This window comes from Ipomoea triloba, chromosome 2 (genome assembly GCF_003576645.1).
Source record: "Ipomoea triloba cultivar NCNSP0323 chromosome 2, ASM357664v1".
Taxonomy (NCBI): Eukaryota; Viridiplantae; Streptophyta; class Magnoliopsida; order Solanales; family Convolvulaceae; genus Ipomoea; species Ipomoea triloba.
Genome location: NC_044917.1, coordinates 8,317,592 through 8,331,499, shown reverse-complemented (window position 1 = coordinate 8,331,499; position 13,908 = coordinate 8,317,592). Strand labels below are relative to the sequence as shown.

Genomic DNA, 13,908 nt, shown 5'->3' with positions numbered 1-13,908 from the left:
TTAATATTATTTTTATTGTTTTAATTGTTTTAATGTACAATATTTTGGGCGGAAAATAGGATTTCGTTTTGGAGGATTTTGTTTATATATATATATAGGTTATAAAAATGTACTAATCCTAATGCATAACAATGATATGATTTACTTATACCCCCCATGAATTGCAATTCGGTGGAGAGGAGGGGCAATTTGTTGGTGTAAAGACAATTTTGCCCCTCCTCTCATACCCTTTGTTTTTTTTTTAAATTTGAAATAATAATAATAATAATATTATTATTATTATTATTATTATAACAAATTGCCATTTTTGTCCACTGACTATAGGGGTATTTTTAATTACAGTCCACGACTTTTAAAACTGTTAATTGCATACCATGACTATTCACTTTTTATCAATTTTGGCCACTCCGGCCAAATTCGCCGGAAAATCCTAAACCCTAAAATAATGAGGGGTATTTTAGTAATTTCACATGCATGCTCTTCATCTCCGGCGTTCTTGCACTTTTCCGGCGACAGCTCTGGTTCTCTCCGAGCAGCTTCGACCGGCGGCAGCTCTGGTTCCTCTCCGGCAGAACAATGGCGACCTTGACGCTCTTCCAACGACGAACAACAGTGGCCTCCTCTCCGGCAATCAACATCCTTCCTCATCTCTGTTTATTCCCGACAGCGACTGTGAGCATCGATGGAGCGAAGAACCAGCAGTGCTATACGTCAATTCTTCCCTTCCCCGTCCAGCGTGAGCATCGAACTTCCGGCGGCGGCGCAATGCAGCAAAACCATGGCAGTGGCGGGCTGGATTCCTTCTTCAGTCTTCTTCTCCTTCTAGCAGCGACGGGAAAATGGTGCGCGGGACGGTGAGCACGTGGACGACAAACGCCGCGCATCCGGACAGAATCCGGTAGAGGAGCTCCATCGTGACCAGCCCTCGTTTGGCATCGCACTTTTCCAGGAGGCAAGAAGCAGCAAATGGTCCGCCGGAGAAGAAGAGATTCATCGGAGAAGAAGAAAACAGACATGAAATGACTAAAATACCCTTATTATTTTAGGGTTTAGAATTTTTCGGCGACATTTGGCTGGTAATTTGGCCGAAGTGACCAAAATTGATAGAAATTGAATAGTGATGGTATGCAAGTAACAGTATTGAAAGTCGTGGACTGCAATTAAAAATACCCTTATAGTCAGTGGATCAAAATGACAATTTGCTCTTATTATTAATATTATTATTATTACTACTACTACAATATCTACTACAACATAAAGACATTTTAGTCATTTTGTCAATTATTACCTTTCAATTCCCTGTACTCCTGCATACCAAACACTGTAATTTTAATTCCTACATTATTGATTGAATTGCAATTCCACCGAATTACAATTCTTTTCCACACTAATTTCCTCCTCCCAACCAAACGCCATGTTACAAGCTAATGAGCTAAGTCTGTATACATACACATCTCTATATATAGCTTGACATATTTACTACATCAATATGTATGAACTTCTTCAATATAATTTTATATTGATATAATTTAAAATATTTATATTTAAATATAAACATTGAACATTAGATATACGGACACACATAAAACTTAGTTATCTAGTTATAATATTAGGAGACAGAGTGATATGGGTTTGATTTAACCGGAAGCTATGGATTAATTCCTCAGTCACAGATATTGAGCAAATTCAGAAACCCACAGAGGGTAGAGAGAATCAAATGGTTGCAATTTCCTTATACAAAGGTAACCTGCACAAAGTCGCCACTGACGTTCCCCGTCGATGGCTCATTCCCACCCCGAAGATCTCCCTCAAGGACTTCCGCCTCCTCCTCCGCCGCCGGGCCAAAGCTCTCTCTCGCCTCCAATCCACCTCTGAAGTCGCCACCACTGCTGTTCCTGCCACCTCCAACCCTAACCCTATCGCCGCGGATAACCCCTTTTCCAAAGTCGAGCCTCAGATTGTTCCTCTTCCAGTGGAGCCTCCGAAGGATGAGAAGGTAAAGGAGGAGGAGGTTGAGGTTGAAGGTGACAAAGCGACGGTAGCCAAAGCAGCTGATGGTGTGGAAGTTCCGGAGAAATTGGTTGAGGGATCTGATGTGGTTCTTGAAACAAAGCTTGATGTTTTAAAGGTGGAGAAATCAGAGACTCCGGTAAATCCCAGTGGCGAAGTATGATTCCTTTCTTCAATTGTTTTATTTTTGTTTCTATGTTTAATTTTCATAATGATCAATGTTCTACTTGTGAAGCTATTGTGCTTGTGAATAAATATCGTTGTGTTTAGTAATGTGGGTGAAAGGGTATATATGATTTTAAGTGCATTGTTTTCTAGGAGTTATGAATTGTTGTTCTAAATAAGTATAATGATGTGACTGAGATTAATCTAGTACACTTAGACCTTTTTTTGTTAATGGAGTAGGATGATACATAATTTTGATTTCAAAATGGCTCCTCTAAGAAATGAATGGATGCTGACATGATGTCTAGGGATACTGCCTTGTTCAAGGGAAAAAAAAACACTAGAAGTGCGGTTTTAGTTCTCACCCAAATTTCCAAATTTAAGAATGGAGACCCAAAAACTATTAAATTTATGTCCAGCTATGCCTCCTCACCTCACAGTGAGTCAGGGACAAGATGTGTTGGAATGAGGTAATGGCTAGTATTTTGTAATCTCTACTTTAATTACCTCTAGCTTGCTTGACTAGAGAGAATTGCCGAATGACTTTACCTTCTTTGTTCTTTACTTCTCTCTTCATTGTGCATCCCATTATCCTATTATGAAATGTCCATCCTGTACTATTGACGTTTTATATATTATGTTTATGATGAGTGATCTTAGGAAATATAATGGTTGTGACAAGAAATTCAACAACTTGTGTGACTGCAAGCTTAAAAGAGAGAGAAGAGTCTGGTTCCATCAAGTATATATATTGTTTGGCATCCTTTAATTACTTGTCAAACTTAATGACAATGAATGAAGTAATAAAATTTATTTGGAGTCCTGGTGCTTTGCACTATTTAGAAGATGTGTCCATATTTTTCTACTAAAAGAAAAAAAAAAAATTCAAAAGAATCAAATAGGGAAGGTGTCCAACAATTGTTATTTCAGATAAGTTGTCAGACTTCGATATGCTTCATGTAATATAATTCAGTATTGTGCTTCACAGACAAGTTTAGTGAACATTAGTTAGAAACTACTGTGAAGATAAGAGAGTGCACCTTCTTTTTTAGTAGCCCTAATCAAAGTTTATAAAGAGTAAGGGTAAATTTTGACAACCCATTAACTGAGGAACTGAAAGTGCCACTTAACTAACAACACGGGAACTAAAAGTTGTGACACTTATAACACGGATGGAGTCTGCTATTCCTCTATAATTTGGGGACTAAATTGCAATTTTCCCAAATGTTTAATATGCATGAACAAAGTACACTCTAGCAAAATGTGGCAATAGAATTCTTAAGACTAAGATGCTGATTTCATAGGCTTGCAGAAACAGTAACAGATCCTCTATTTTGGATCGATATCTTCAGTTAAACTTTCCTTTTCCATTGATGCAAATACCATGAATCCATGATCTTACAAAGAATAACATAATCATCAAGCTTCATAAGAATCTACTCATTTCCCTCATAACATCTTTTTTTCTCTCAACAAAGGAATAAAAAAAGGTTAAAATAGCTCCCTACTGTGCAGAAACGTGTATTCAATTGTGAAGCTGGTTAGTTTCTTGGATTGTGCTTTGCAAGGAAAACGACAACCATAAAGCTTCACAAAGAACAAGTTTGTTTTCCTTTTTGCATAATTGCATCCTCTTATCTCTCCAAAAAGCTGTAGTTAAAGTCTCCCTTATCCCCCAACTTTTTATTTATATTTATATTTATATATTTTTTTATTTACAAATAAAATGAAATCTCGTGGTTGATAGAAATATTTTGTTCCACATGCAGCAAGATAACCATTTACATGACAAGAAAAAATTCACCATGCTTTTCTTTATTTACTAGACGTTTTGGTAGCTCTGTTTCTATAAGTTTTCAGTGAATAAGAATTGCAAAATTAAATAATAGGGATCGAAACATTTTTTCTTGAAGAGAAATGAAAATCTTTTACATGGTAAGGTGTCAACTTTAAATTTGAAGTTTCTTGTCCTGGTTTTCTTTAGGTTTGGCTTTGTGTTCCTTGATCTCTTGTCAATTCCAGTCATGTATGTTATCTTCATTAATCAAAATTCAAAAGGAGCTTATGTATCTAGAGAGAAGGGGATTGTTTATTCAAAGGTTAAATTTTTATTTGGAAATTCATTGTCAATCAAGAAAGATTTTGTACCAAGATCCATTTACCATTGGCATTTTGGGCTCAAATAAGAATGAGCTTGTCGTGAAATATTGTAATATGAGTTTTGTTTTGTTTTGATTTTTTTGGGTTTTTTTGTTTTTGTTTTTGTTTTTTTTTGTTTGTTTGTTTTTCTCGCAATTTGTTCCCCCTAGGGATGAATTTAAATGAATTTTTGACTGCCTGATTGACCTTTGAGGGCTGACCTTTATTTTAAAAGTATATATATATATATATATATATATTTTTTTTTTTTTTTTTTTAATTTATACTCTGTCCAGTAAGTAGTAACTGCTGCCATGAATTTGCTTTCTTAGGCTTCCTTCAACCCTGCAATGAAGCTGTGCCACTCCAGATTTTTTTTTTTAAACTTAATTTTTTTTAATTCAAATAGTGTTTGCAAGGTTTCAAATGTTGAAAGGCTTTCAAATACAATTCTTGGTAGCTTTTTATTTTTATTTTTTAATTTTTCAAATATTTTGTACTTTTTCTATTCTAATAATAAATATAATAATAATTATTATAATATTACCATTATATTATGAGAGTGAATTGGAATTGTAGGGGTGTAGAGAAAATAGTCATGAACTGCAATCATGCTAAGATGGCAATATGGTCTGCTTTTGAAAGTGAGAGAAATTGCGGGATTAAGATGGCCTTAGTTACATTAATTATCGACTTTTTGAATTTCACTTTTCTTTTTCATAAGCTTTCCATTACTCTTTTGGCAGACAAGCAACAAAGAGGATGCGCCGAGTGAGAAAGAAAAACGGAAAAAGGAAGTTGAGGAGAAATTGGAAGTTCTAAATGCAAAGAAACACAATTTGGTGCAGTTGCTGAAGCAGGTATTTTTATGTTCTCCACTGCTTTCCTCAGTGCTAGTGCTAAATTGCCTTGCACACTTTTTATGAATTCCTAATGGCAATATGATGCATTTGTTTGTTGATTTACAGATCCTTAGTGCTGAAGAGGAACTGAAGGGCAGGAATAGCATGCAAGGGGTGATTGGTCGGCCACCAATCCCTCTTCAAGTTGATATTACAAATGACACTGGATCAATGACTAGACTTAACACACCTAGAATTGGGTCAGATGGACTCAGCACTGAAGTTGAAGGAGGCGAAGGTGATGATGTTTCCAACCTGAATGTGCATTCCCGCAACTTGCTTCGTATGAACAGCACATCACCATCTCCAGACTCTCAACATAGGAAGCCTGTGCATAATACAGTAAGTCCACTTTTAAAAGAGGAGTAACTGTTCACTTTTCTTGTCTTCAAGCACTAAGCATGAAATAAGAGGGGGGGGGGGGGGTGGGGATTAATTGGTCATTGCAATCTGTGAGGATTATTTCAAAATGTTCATGGTTGAACTGTTGAAGTGCAAAACATTTTTCTTTTCTTAATGTGAGCTCAAACTGTTAGTTAATTACTGTGGTCGGTCTTTTGGAACAGGTCCCGTTCTCTTCACGAACTACTATGGGGGTAACAGGTAGCCCATCACGTTTTGCATGCACTGTGCAACAAGGACTCCCTTCAAATCCACCCGCAGTTTCCACATCAGGGACAAATTATGTTGCCTCCACTCCCTCTCCAGCTGCATCAGGCGGTACACCAGCATTTAGAGATGCCCAGCTCCCCAGTCCGTGGAATTAGGAGCTGCTTGTTTTGAAGGTATCTATTTCACTTGGCCGAGTGCTTTAAGATCCCAATGCACCAGCCATGTTGTAACTAAGCTGTAACCTGAATTTCCCAATGCGCCAGACATGTTGTAACTAAGCTGTAAACTGAATTAGCTGATCCCAACGGGGCAGACTTGTTGTAAGTAAGCTGTAGCATAAAATAGTTTTAAATCAATATAGAAGGAAATGCGAAATCATTATATCTGACTATTAGTCATATGTTGTAAGTGGTAGCAGTGAGTTTGCTTTGTATCTGTATGTGGCTTCAATTTCATAGCCTTATTATTTCGTTCATTAAATGATTGATTTGGTTCCATTATTTTCTTGGAGGAAGTTTTATTATTATTATTATAGGAATAGGAATAATGATGATGTATTTTGAAAGTGAATTGGAATTATAGGAATACAAAGAAAATAGTGGTGAATTGCAATGATAGAATAGTAAGGCTTAGGTAAAGGTACTTTAAGATTAAATTTATCTTAGAGCATCTGGATTTGCAGAAGAAAGAATTTGAGTTGGGTTTTTTTTTAACAAATGGGGAGGGTGGTTTTTGGGCAATTTTTATTACATTGAATAACACATTTTTGTGGCGTCCATTGCAAAAGAAAGTGGAAGAGTCAGTATTGACTCCACTGAGGCTCGAACCCACCACCTCCCGTATAAAGGGAAGGGTTTGATACCACTGGACCAAAAGGTCCTTGGTAATGAAGTTGCTCTATGATTGTTCAACAACTTTCAAATACATCGCAGTAGTCATCACATATATCATGCTCAGGTCATTTGAAATTGGGACCCTCTAACTATATACCAAAGTTCAATTAGGCCCTCGAACTAAAAAATCTTCCAATTAAACCCTTAAACTTGTTAAAATTATACAATTAACTTATTTTACAAGTTAACAAAAGGTAACCTATCAACTATAATTTTAAATTATGCAAAGTTGATTTATTTAATTTTTATAAAAATATAATTTTTATACTTTTTAAATATGCAAAGTTGATTTATTTAATTTTTAAGTTACCTAAGAAATTAAATAAAAAATTATGCAAATAGTAACTTATTTTAAATTATGTATAATTTAAAATAAGTTACCTAAGAAATTAAAGAAAAAAATTAAAAAAAATCAACTTTGGCTGCCATGGTTTTTTTTAGTTACCTAAGAAATTATTAAAAAAAATTTATATTTTTAATAAAAATATAACTTTTCAAAAAAATATTATTCTGCCATGGACAAGAAGCCATAGCAGCCAAGCTGCCATGGTTTTAATTTTTAATTTTTTAAATGAATATTATTATTTTAATTTTTATAAAAACATAATTTTAAAAGATATTAATTTATGTGGTAGCATTCTATGTGGCAAATGACTTGAGAGTAACTTGCTATTATAGGTCAAATAGGTTAATTGCACAAATTTGACAAGTTTAAGGGTCTAATTGAAGATTTTTTTAGTTCAAGGGTTTAATTACACTTTGATATATAGTTTGAGAGTTTATTTGACCTTATCTCTTTGAAATTTGATTCAAAAGAAAAGGGTTATTCTCACCGTATTATCCAATATCCAACCGCTACTAAAGTTTAATGTTTGTCCCAGAAGATTGTTCTGATGTTCATCCTAAAACGGACCAATATCTCAATCTATACATAAACTACATTCAGCAACCAAACAAGTCGCTTTGGCCGAGTGGTTAAGGCGTGTGCCTGCTAAGTACATGGGGTTTCCCCGCGAGAGTTCGAATCTCTCAGGCGACGATAGAGTTTTCACATTTAATTTTATTCAGTGCGAAATGGAGTATTATCTCTACGTTTTTGTTTTTGTTTTTTTTTTTAAAGCCATAAAACGAGATAATATATTTACATCAGTTATTGAGTTTTTTGCTTACCAGAGATGCATTGTTTCTTTTTATTTCTGAAATTACAGAGTGCTTTAGCTTTAAATTAAATCTAAGCTTGACTTCCATTCTACTGAATCATTCTCAAATTTTCTTTTCTTTTCTTTGTTTTATAGTTATCCCTTGCTTTAGTCTCTCCCACTTTAGAACAAAAATGGTGATCCTACTCTGGCCTTCAACTCAATTTTATCAAATGGAGTATTCCAGTTTTGACGAACCCCCTTTGGGACTATCAATTTGAGAATGTTCCACTAATCAACAAATATTGTAAATTTTTCGCATATAGGTTGAGGTTAGATGAGTAAAAAGTTATAAACACCTACTTGAAGCAGTAACATATCCTTCTTTTCTTATAGAGTTTGATCCTCTCTGAGATTTTGAAATTGGAGTGAAAGATTTAAAAAAAAAAAAAAACAAAAAACAAACAAACAGTAAGACTTTTGCTTCTTTTAAATGGTTATAGAACTTATATTACTCTAAAATGATTCTGATAACAAGTGGGTTTGCTTTAATGTATAAATGTTGCAACTACAAGAGTTGTAATTGCTAAAGGAACTTTCAATATGTAGAGGGAACTTTCAATATGTTATATGTATAGTTGTAATTGTTGAAGATCATAGTTAATCATGAAGTTTTGAGATGATTTTTCAATTAAGGAAATTGTAATTATTATAAAATATTATCTATCTCAACTAATTTTGTGTTACATCAATATAAATTCCAATAATTTTGTATCATATATAATAATAATAATAATAATAATAATAATAATAATAATAATAATAATAATAATAATAAATTTTGAAAATTTTTGGGGTGTTACACATACTCCTTGTTTTTGGGGCTGAGGAAGTCGTGAGTTGGAAGAGATATTGAAAGAAAAGAAGGTATGACTATACCCCAAATTCTTGATACTAGAGGAGGAAGGCAAAAAGCATGTAGTGGGAATTAACGATCAATTGTCCCGGACTAATTTCGTAGTGGTTTAAGACTACGAAGCGGTGAATTGGAAAACGAAAGCCCACACATAAAGAGAGAACGTGAATACCAAAGAATCAAATCTTGGGGGTTCTTATAATATTTACCATCCAAAGGGAGGCACTAGAACCTCTATATATGTTTGGCCCACAAGGGTTCTAGCAAGTGTAAGGTGGGATTCCGTGGTATTCGGAGGATAGGGAATATCTTGTTCAAGTTTGATATAGAAGACCAAGTAGTCAAAGCTAGTGGTGGCCCAGCTAGGGTTCTACGACTTGGAGGGGGTGGACACTCAAGGGGTCCTCGTAGGTACATAATTTACTCTTTTTTTTTTCTAAATATGATTTAGGTACATAATTTATGTTCATAAGCACATAATTTCCCAATACAAAACACATAAATTCATAACATAAGATAGAATTACTAATATGTTTTAAGTACATAATTCATACTCTTAAGGTACATAATTTCATAACACAAGACACTAAAATTAAACTCATAACATAAGAAACATACACATACACTATTGTGAACCCTGATTCATGGTATAAGAATTGGGCTACATGGGCAGTTTACGTCGGCAAGGTGTGCAAGCCATGCGTATGTAGACGTTCATTCACTGGTCACTACCATTCCATACAGACACACACACACATATCTTGTGTTTATTCCTTATTCACCTCGCATAGGGACGGATTCAAAAATCATTTTTAGCGGGATGAAAGATTAAAAACTAATGAGATATTAAAAAAAAAATAAAAATAAAATACTTAGAGCCAAGCCATTAATATTGTTCAATAATAGAGTTGAAAATTTAAAATACATCAAAATAAGATAAAATAAAATATGAAATATAATTAAATAGATAAAATAATTAATCCAAACACATTATAAATCACCCATATCACTATTAGCATTAAGAAACAAGAAAAAAAAACACAGTGTTACAAATAAAAATTCAATTAGAATCAGAAATTAATCTCATTAATAACAATTATAATCTAAAAACAAAATTTCATACTATAGGATTCAAATCCTTAACATTTAGAGAGAAACTATATGTCTTACCATCTAAGCTAACTCATCATTTAATTAAATTTATGTATATACAAAGGACCTATCCATACAATATATATAAATAAATGAGAGTGGGGGCAACTGCCCGTTGCCCCACACTGTGGATCCGCCAATGACCTTGCATACTTAATTTCGTGACATGCCTGATTCGAAAAATAAAAAGAAAAATCATCTATATATAGATCGATATATATTATAAAACACAAATATAATTATCTCACAAATAAAATTAAACATCATCTTGTAATGAATAAATAACATATTTATTATCATAGGAAAACCAAATAGGTACTTATTGAATGAGTACAGTTGAATTATTTGTGTAATTTCAGTTATTTACTTTTTTTTTTTTTTTGAATACTAAAAAAACAAACAAACAAACAAAGTGTGGGAATGGAAGACCACAATTCAATCAATTCAAGCACCAAACTTAGCCTTAATGCCACGAACAACCTCGGCATCTACTTGGAAAGCCTTAGTCAAGACCTCATCAGGAATGGGAGGCTTGGAACCGAACAGGGTTAACGGCAGGACAACGGCGCCGGGGAGTTGGCTATTGAACGCCGTGAAAAGCAGCGCCTTATTCTTCCCCACATTCATCTGGAAATGCACCAATCCTCTGGGGATCACAAACATCTCCCCTTTCCTCAACACTTTGGAGTAGAAAACGTTCCCCGCCGCCGTCACGAACCCCACCAGCACCTTCCCCTGAATCACCACGCCCGCTTCGCTCGCCCGCGGGTGCGAGTGCGGCGGGTTCATCCCGCCCGGGGCAATATCCACCCGGTTCATCGCTATCCCCTGCGTGTTCAGCCCCGGGAACGTGAGCACGTTCCCCGGACTCAGAGCTGATCCGAATACGTTATTCGTCGTGTCTCCCTCTTTGGTGAACCCGTCGAAGAAGAAATCCTCTGAGGTGACCTCGGACGCTGGTTTGCAGGGGAAGCCATTGATGCCCGGGATAGAGGAGGAGCCGTTATTCAGAATTGCGACGCAGAAGTCCTGCAGTGGATCGGGATCTGCGCAGTGGGACATTAATGGTAGCATGATGAACAAAACTGTGAAGCATAACACACGAAACCCTAAGTGATTCATTAGGGATGCCGCCATTTTTGTGTCCTGTATGTCCTGGGATAACAATACAGGAATGAGGAGAACTTAGAGTAGGTATACTAACCCATAATCACAATGATGTATATATAGAGAAAAGGCAAATACCAATTTCCACGGCAAAATGACATTTTTAGTTCACACGTTTAATTAATGATAATTTTCCTCCACAATTATTTTTTTTTTTTTTGTCAAAATTGATCAAGTCGGTCATTCCTTCGGCGAACACATGTCACATTATTGTGTAATTTGTAAGGGTATTTTTGTTCAATGTATAATATGTTAATTCCATTAATATACAAATGGACAAAGACACCTTTACAAATTACACATTCCACCATTCCAGATTTTGTAATTTGTAAGGATATTTTTGTCTATTCATGTATAGTATGTCAATTCCATTAATGTACAAATGGACAAAGATATCCTTACAAATTACACATTCCAGCTTATTCAAATGGGTGACCAGAATGATCAATTTTGATATGAAAACAATAATCGAGAATAAACATTGATATAATTAAACATGTGGACTAAAATTGTCAATTTGTTAATATTTATGTGACCAAAATTGGTATATGCTCAATAGATAAATGTTTTGTCATTTGGAGAAGAAGTCATTAGTGGGAAAGATAAATAATGGAAGTATGAAAATTGGGTGAAGTTAGTTGGCTTTTAATTTGACCTTGGATTACAGACATCATCTGCCATTGGAGGCTGCCAAGGTTGTCAATGAAATTCCAGATGAACTTTTCAGAAGATCAAGACCTTTCTATTTATTTATCATATTTTCAAATTAAAAATAATAATAAATGAAAAAAACAGTGGCAATTGTCAATTCAGTAACTTAATGAATTGGTTATCTGGGAGAATATATAGACCAAGTCAAGTCAAGTGAAACAATTAAGGGGACATTTATTTCATAGACTGGTACCAACTCTTGCAGCGTGGAGATTAGTTCCTAATATAAGAACTGGCCTTCATGAGATTATTAGTCCATTATTTATATATAATTAGTCAGCACCACCAGCATTATTTAGAAAAGAAAGCACAGATAATAGATGTTAGATCATTTCTCTTTAATACCCTCATGGTCGATTTTTTGATTTGCGGGGCCCTGTTCTAATAACTAAGTGAGGCCCTATCAAAGTATAAATAAACTGCGAATTGAAGAAAAATTGCAAAGAGAAAAATGTAAAAAACTAATTTTAAGCCAATATAATCACAAATACATATACTAACTATTAGGCCAGCGCTGAACTAGAGGCCCCCAAAATTTTGGGGCCCTGTGCGATCGCACGCCTTGCACGCCCTAAAATCCGGCCCTGAATACCTTGTCAATTAAGCCATACATCCCTATCCTAGCTTCCTACAAACATGCATGCGATTTTTTATTTTTTATTTTTTATTTTAAAAAAATTATCTTTCTTTTTCTGTTTTACATAAATCATCTGGAAGCATGTACATACTTTATTTGAATACAATGCAACAAGCTAGATAAGGCGCATGCATGCACATATAAAGAACATCTGGTCGATCACTAACAGCACACGTTTTTTTAGCCATACGGCAGCGATGGATTAAATTATAAAATGAAACCGTAGTTAAATTAGAATAATACTGTAATGATGCTTTAATAAAATTAAGTAACAAGTTTCACATGTTGCGTGCATATTACCGAATGAAACTGTCATTGAATTAGAATGATTACTTAAAAATGAAAATGAATTGCAGGTCTCTTGTATATTATTAAATGAAACTGTATTTGAATGAGAATGATACTCTAGTGGTGTTGTAATGAAATTACATTGTGTATAAAATGAAACTGAACAGCAAGTCGCACATATTGATTTTATATTGTCGAATGAAACTGTAGTTGAATTAGAATGATACTTTAGTGGTACTGCAATGAAATTACAGTGTGTATAAAATGAAACTGAATAACAGATCCCACATATTGAGTATATATTATCAAATGAAACTATAGTTGAATAATAATGATATTTTAGTGGTATTGTAATGAAACTACATTGTATATAAAATAAAACTGAATAATAAGTCTTATATATTGAACATATAGTATATTGTCAAATGAAAATGTATTTTAATTAGAATGATACCTTATGTGGTGTTGTAATGAAATTAATTACAGTGTGTATAAAATGAAATTGAATAATGAGAGAGGATGCTACATGGACCATAACGAAATTTGTCGTCTACCATTATTAATGGAAAAAACTTCTAACGACATCATTTTTCTGCCCAGTCCATGTTGCTACAAGGATCATGGTTCATAGTGAAATTTGTCAATCCACAATATTAATTGATCACATGGATCATAACGAAATTTGTCGTCTACCATTATTAATGGAAAAAACTTCTAACGACATCATTTTTCTACCCTGAGGCTCAAACCCACTCCCTTCCACATAGGAATGTACACCGGGTGCCGCTTGACCACAAGGTCTTTGGCATCATTCTAATTAATTCAACTACATTTTAATAAATTATGTGTCTATTATAATTAATACACCATCAGTTTATTTACAAAATACAGGTACATAATCATTGACTGAATGCACATAATATGTTAATTTCAGCCACATAATCCAAACGTTGTTTTGAAATTTGGACCGGAGACAACAATACAAACTATCCAAAGTATAATTTGCGTTAGTATATTATTGTAGCTAGGCTGTGATAGTAGGTGTGCAATCCTGTTTAAATTGTTGTTATTATTTCTATAAAATTTAAATAAAATAAAAATTCTAGCGGACTCTTTGGTAATCTCATTGCAGCTTCCTCTTTTTTTTTTTTTTTTCTTTTTTTTTTTTTTTTTTTTA

At 34.2% G+C, this 13,908-nt stretch overlaps 2 protein-coding genes and 1 non-coding gene across 3 annotated transcripts; 2 read left to right on the top strand and 1 right to left on the bottom strand.

Moving 5' to 3' along the window:
* The first annotated feature begins 1,632 nt into the window (after positions 1 to 1,632).
* LOC116009953 lies at positions 1,633 to 6,323 on the top strand. Its single transcript, XM_031249173.1, has 4 exons — positions 1,633 to 2,167; positions 5,061 to 5,174; positions 5,283 to 5,558; positions 5,783 to 6,323. The coding sequence occupies exons 1-4, from the start codon at positions 1,718 to 1,720 to the stop codon at positions 5,981 to 5,983; spliced, it is 1,041 nt and encodes a 346-aa protein (XP_031105033.1). The 5' UTR covers positions 1,633 to 1,717; the 3' UTR covers positions 5,984 to 6,323.
* Positions 6,324 to 7,678: 1,355 nt separating this feature from the next.
* Positions 7,679 to 7,760, top strand: TRNAS-GCU. The gene has a single exon. It is a non-coding gene; the product is annotated as a tRNA-Ser (tRNA).
* Positions 7,761 to 10,223: 2,463 nt separating this feature from the next.
* Positions 10,224 to 11,107, bottom strand: LOC116011261 (germin-like protein subfamily T member 2). The gene has a single exon (XM_031250812.1). It carries the CDS (start codon positions 11,063 to 11,065, stop codon positions 10,373 to 10,375), a length of 693 nt encoding a protein of 230 aa, XP_031106672.1. The 5' UTR covers positions 11,066 to 11,107; the 3' UTR covers positions 10,224 to 10,372.
* Between the last annotated feature and the right edge of the window lie 2,801 nt (positions 11,108 to 13,908).

Coding starts and splice junctions, on each gene's coding strand:
- LOC116009953 (XM_031249173.1), top strand. CDS start 1,718: ATGGTTGCAATTTCCTTATACAAAGGTAACCTGCACAAAGTCGCCACT. Junction 5,175..5,282: donor TGGTGCAGTTGCTGAAGCAG/GTATTTTTATGT, acceptor GTTGATTTACAG/ATCCTTAGTGCTGAAGAGGA. Junction 5,559..5,782: donor GGAAGCCTGTGCATAATACA/GTAAGTCCACTT, acceptor CTTTTGGAACAG/GTCCCGTTCTCTTCACGAAC.
- LOC116011261 (XM_031250812.1), bottom strand. CDS start 11,065: ATGGCGGCATCCCTAATGAATCACTTAGGGTTTCGTGTGTTATGCTTC.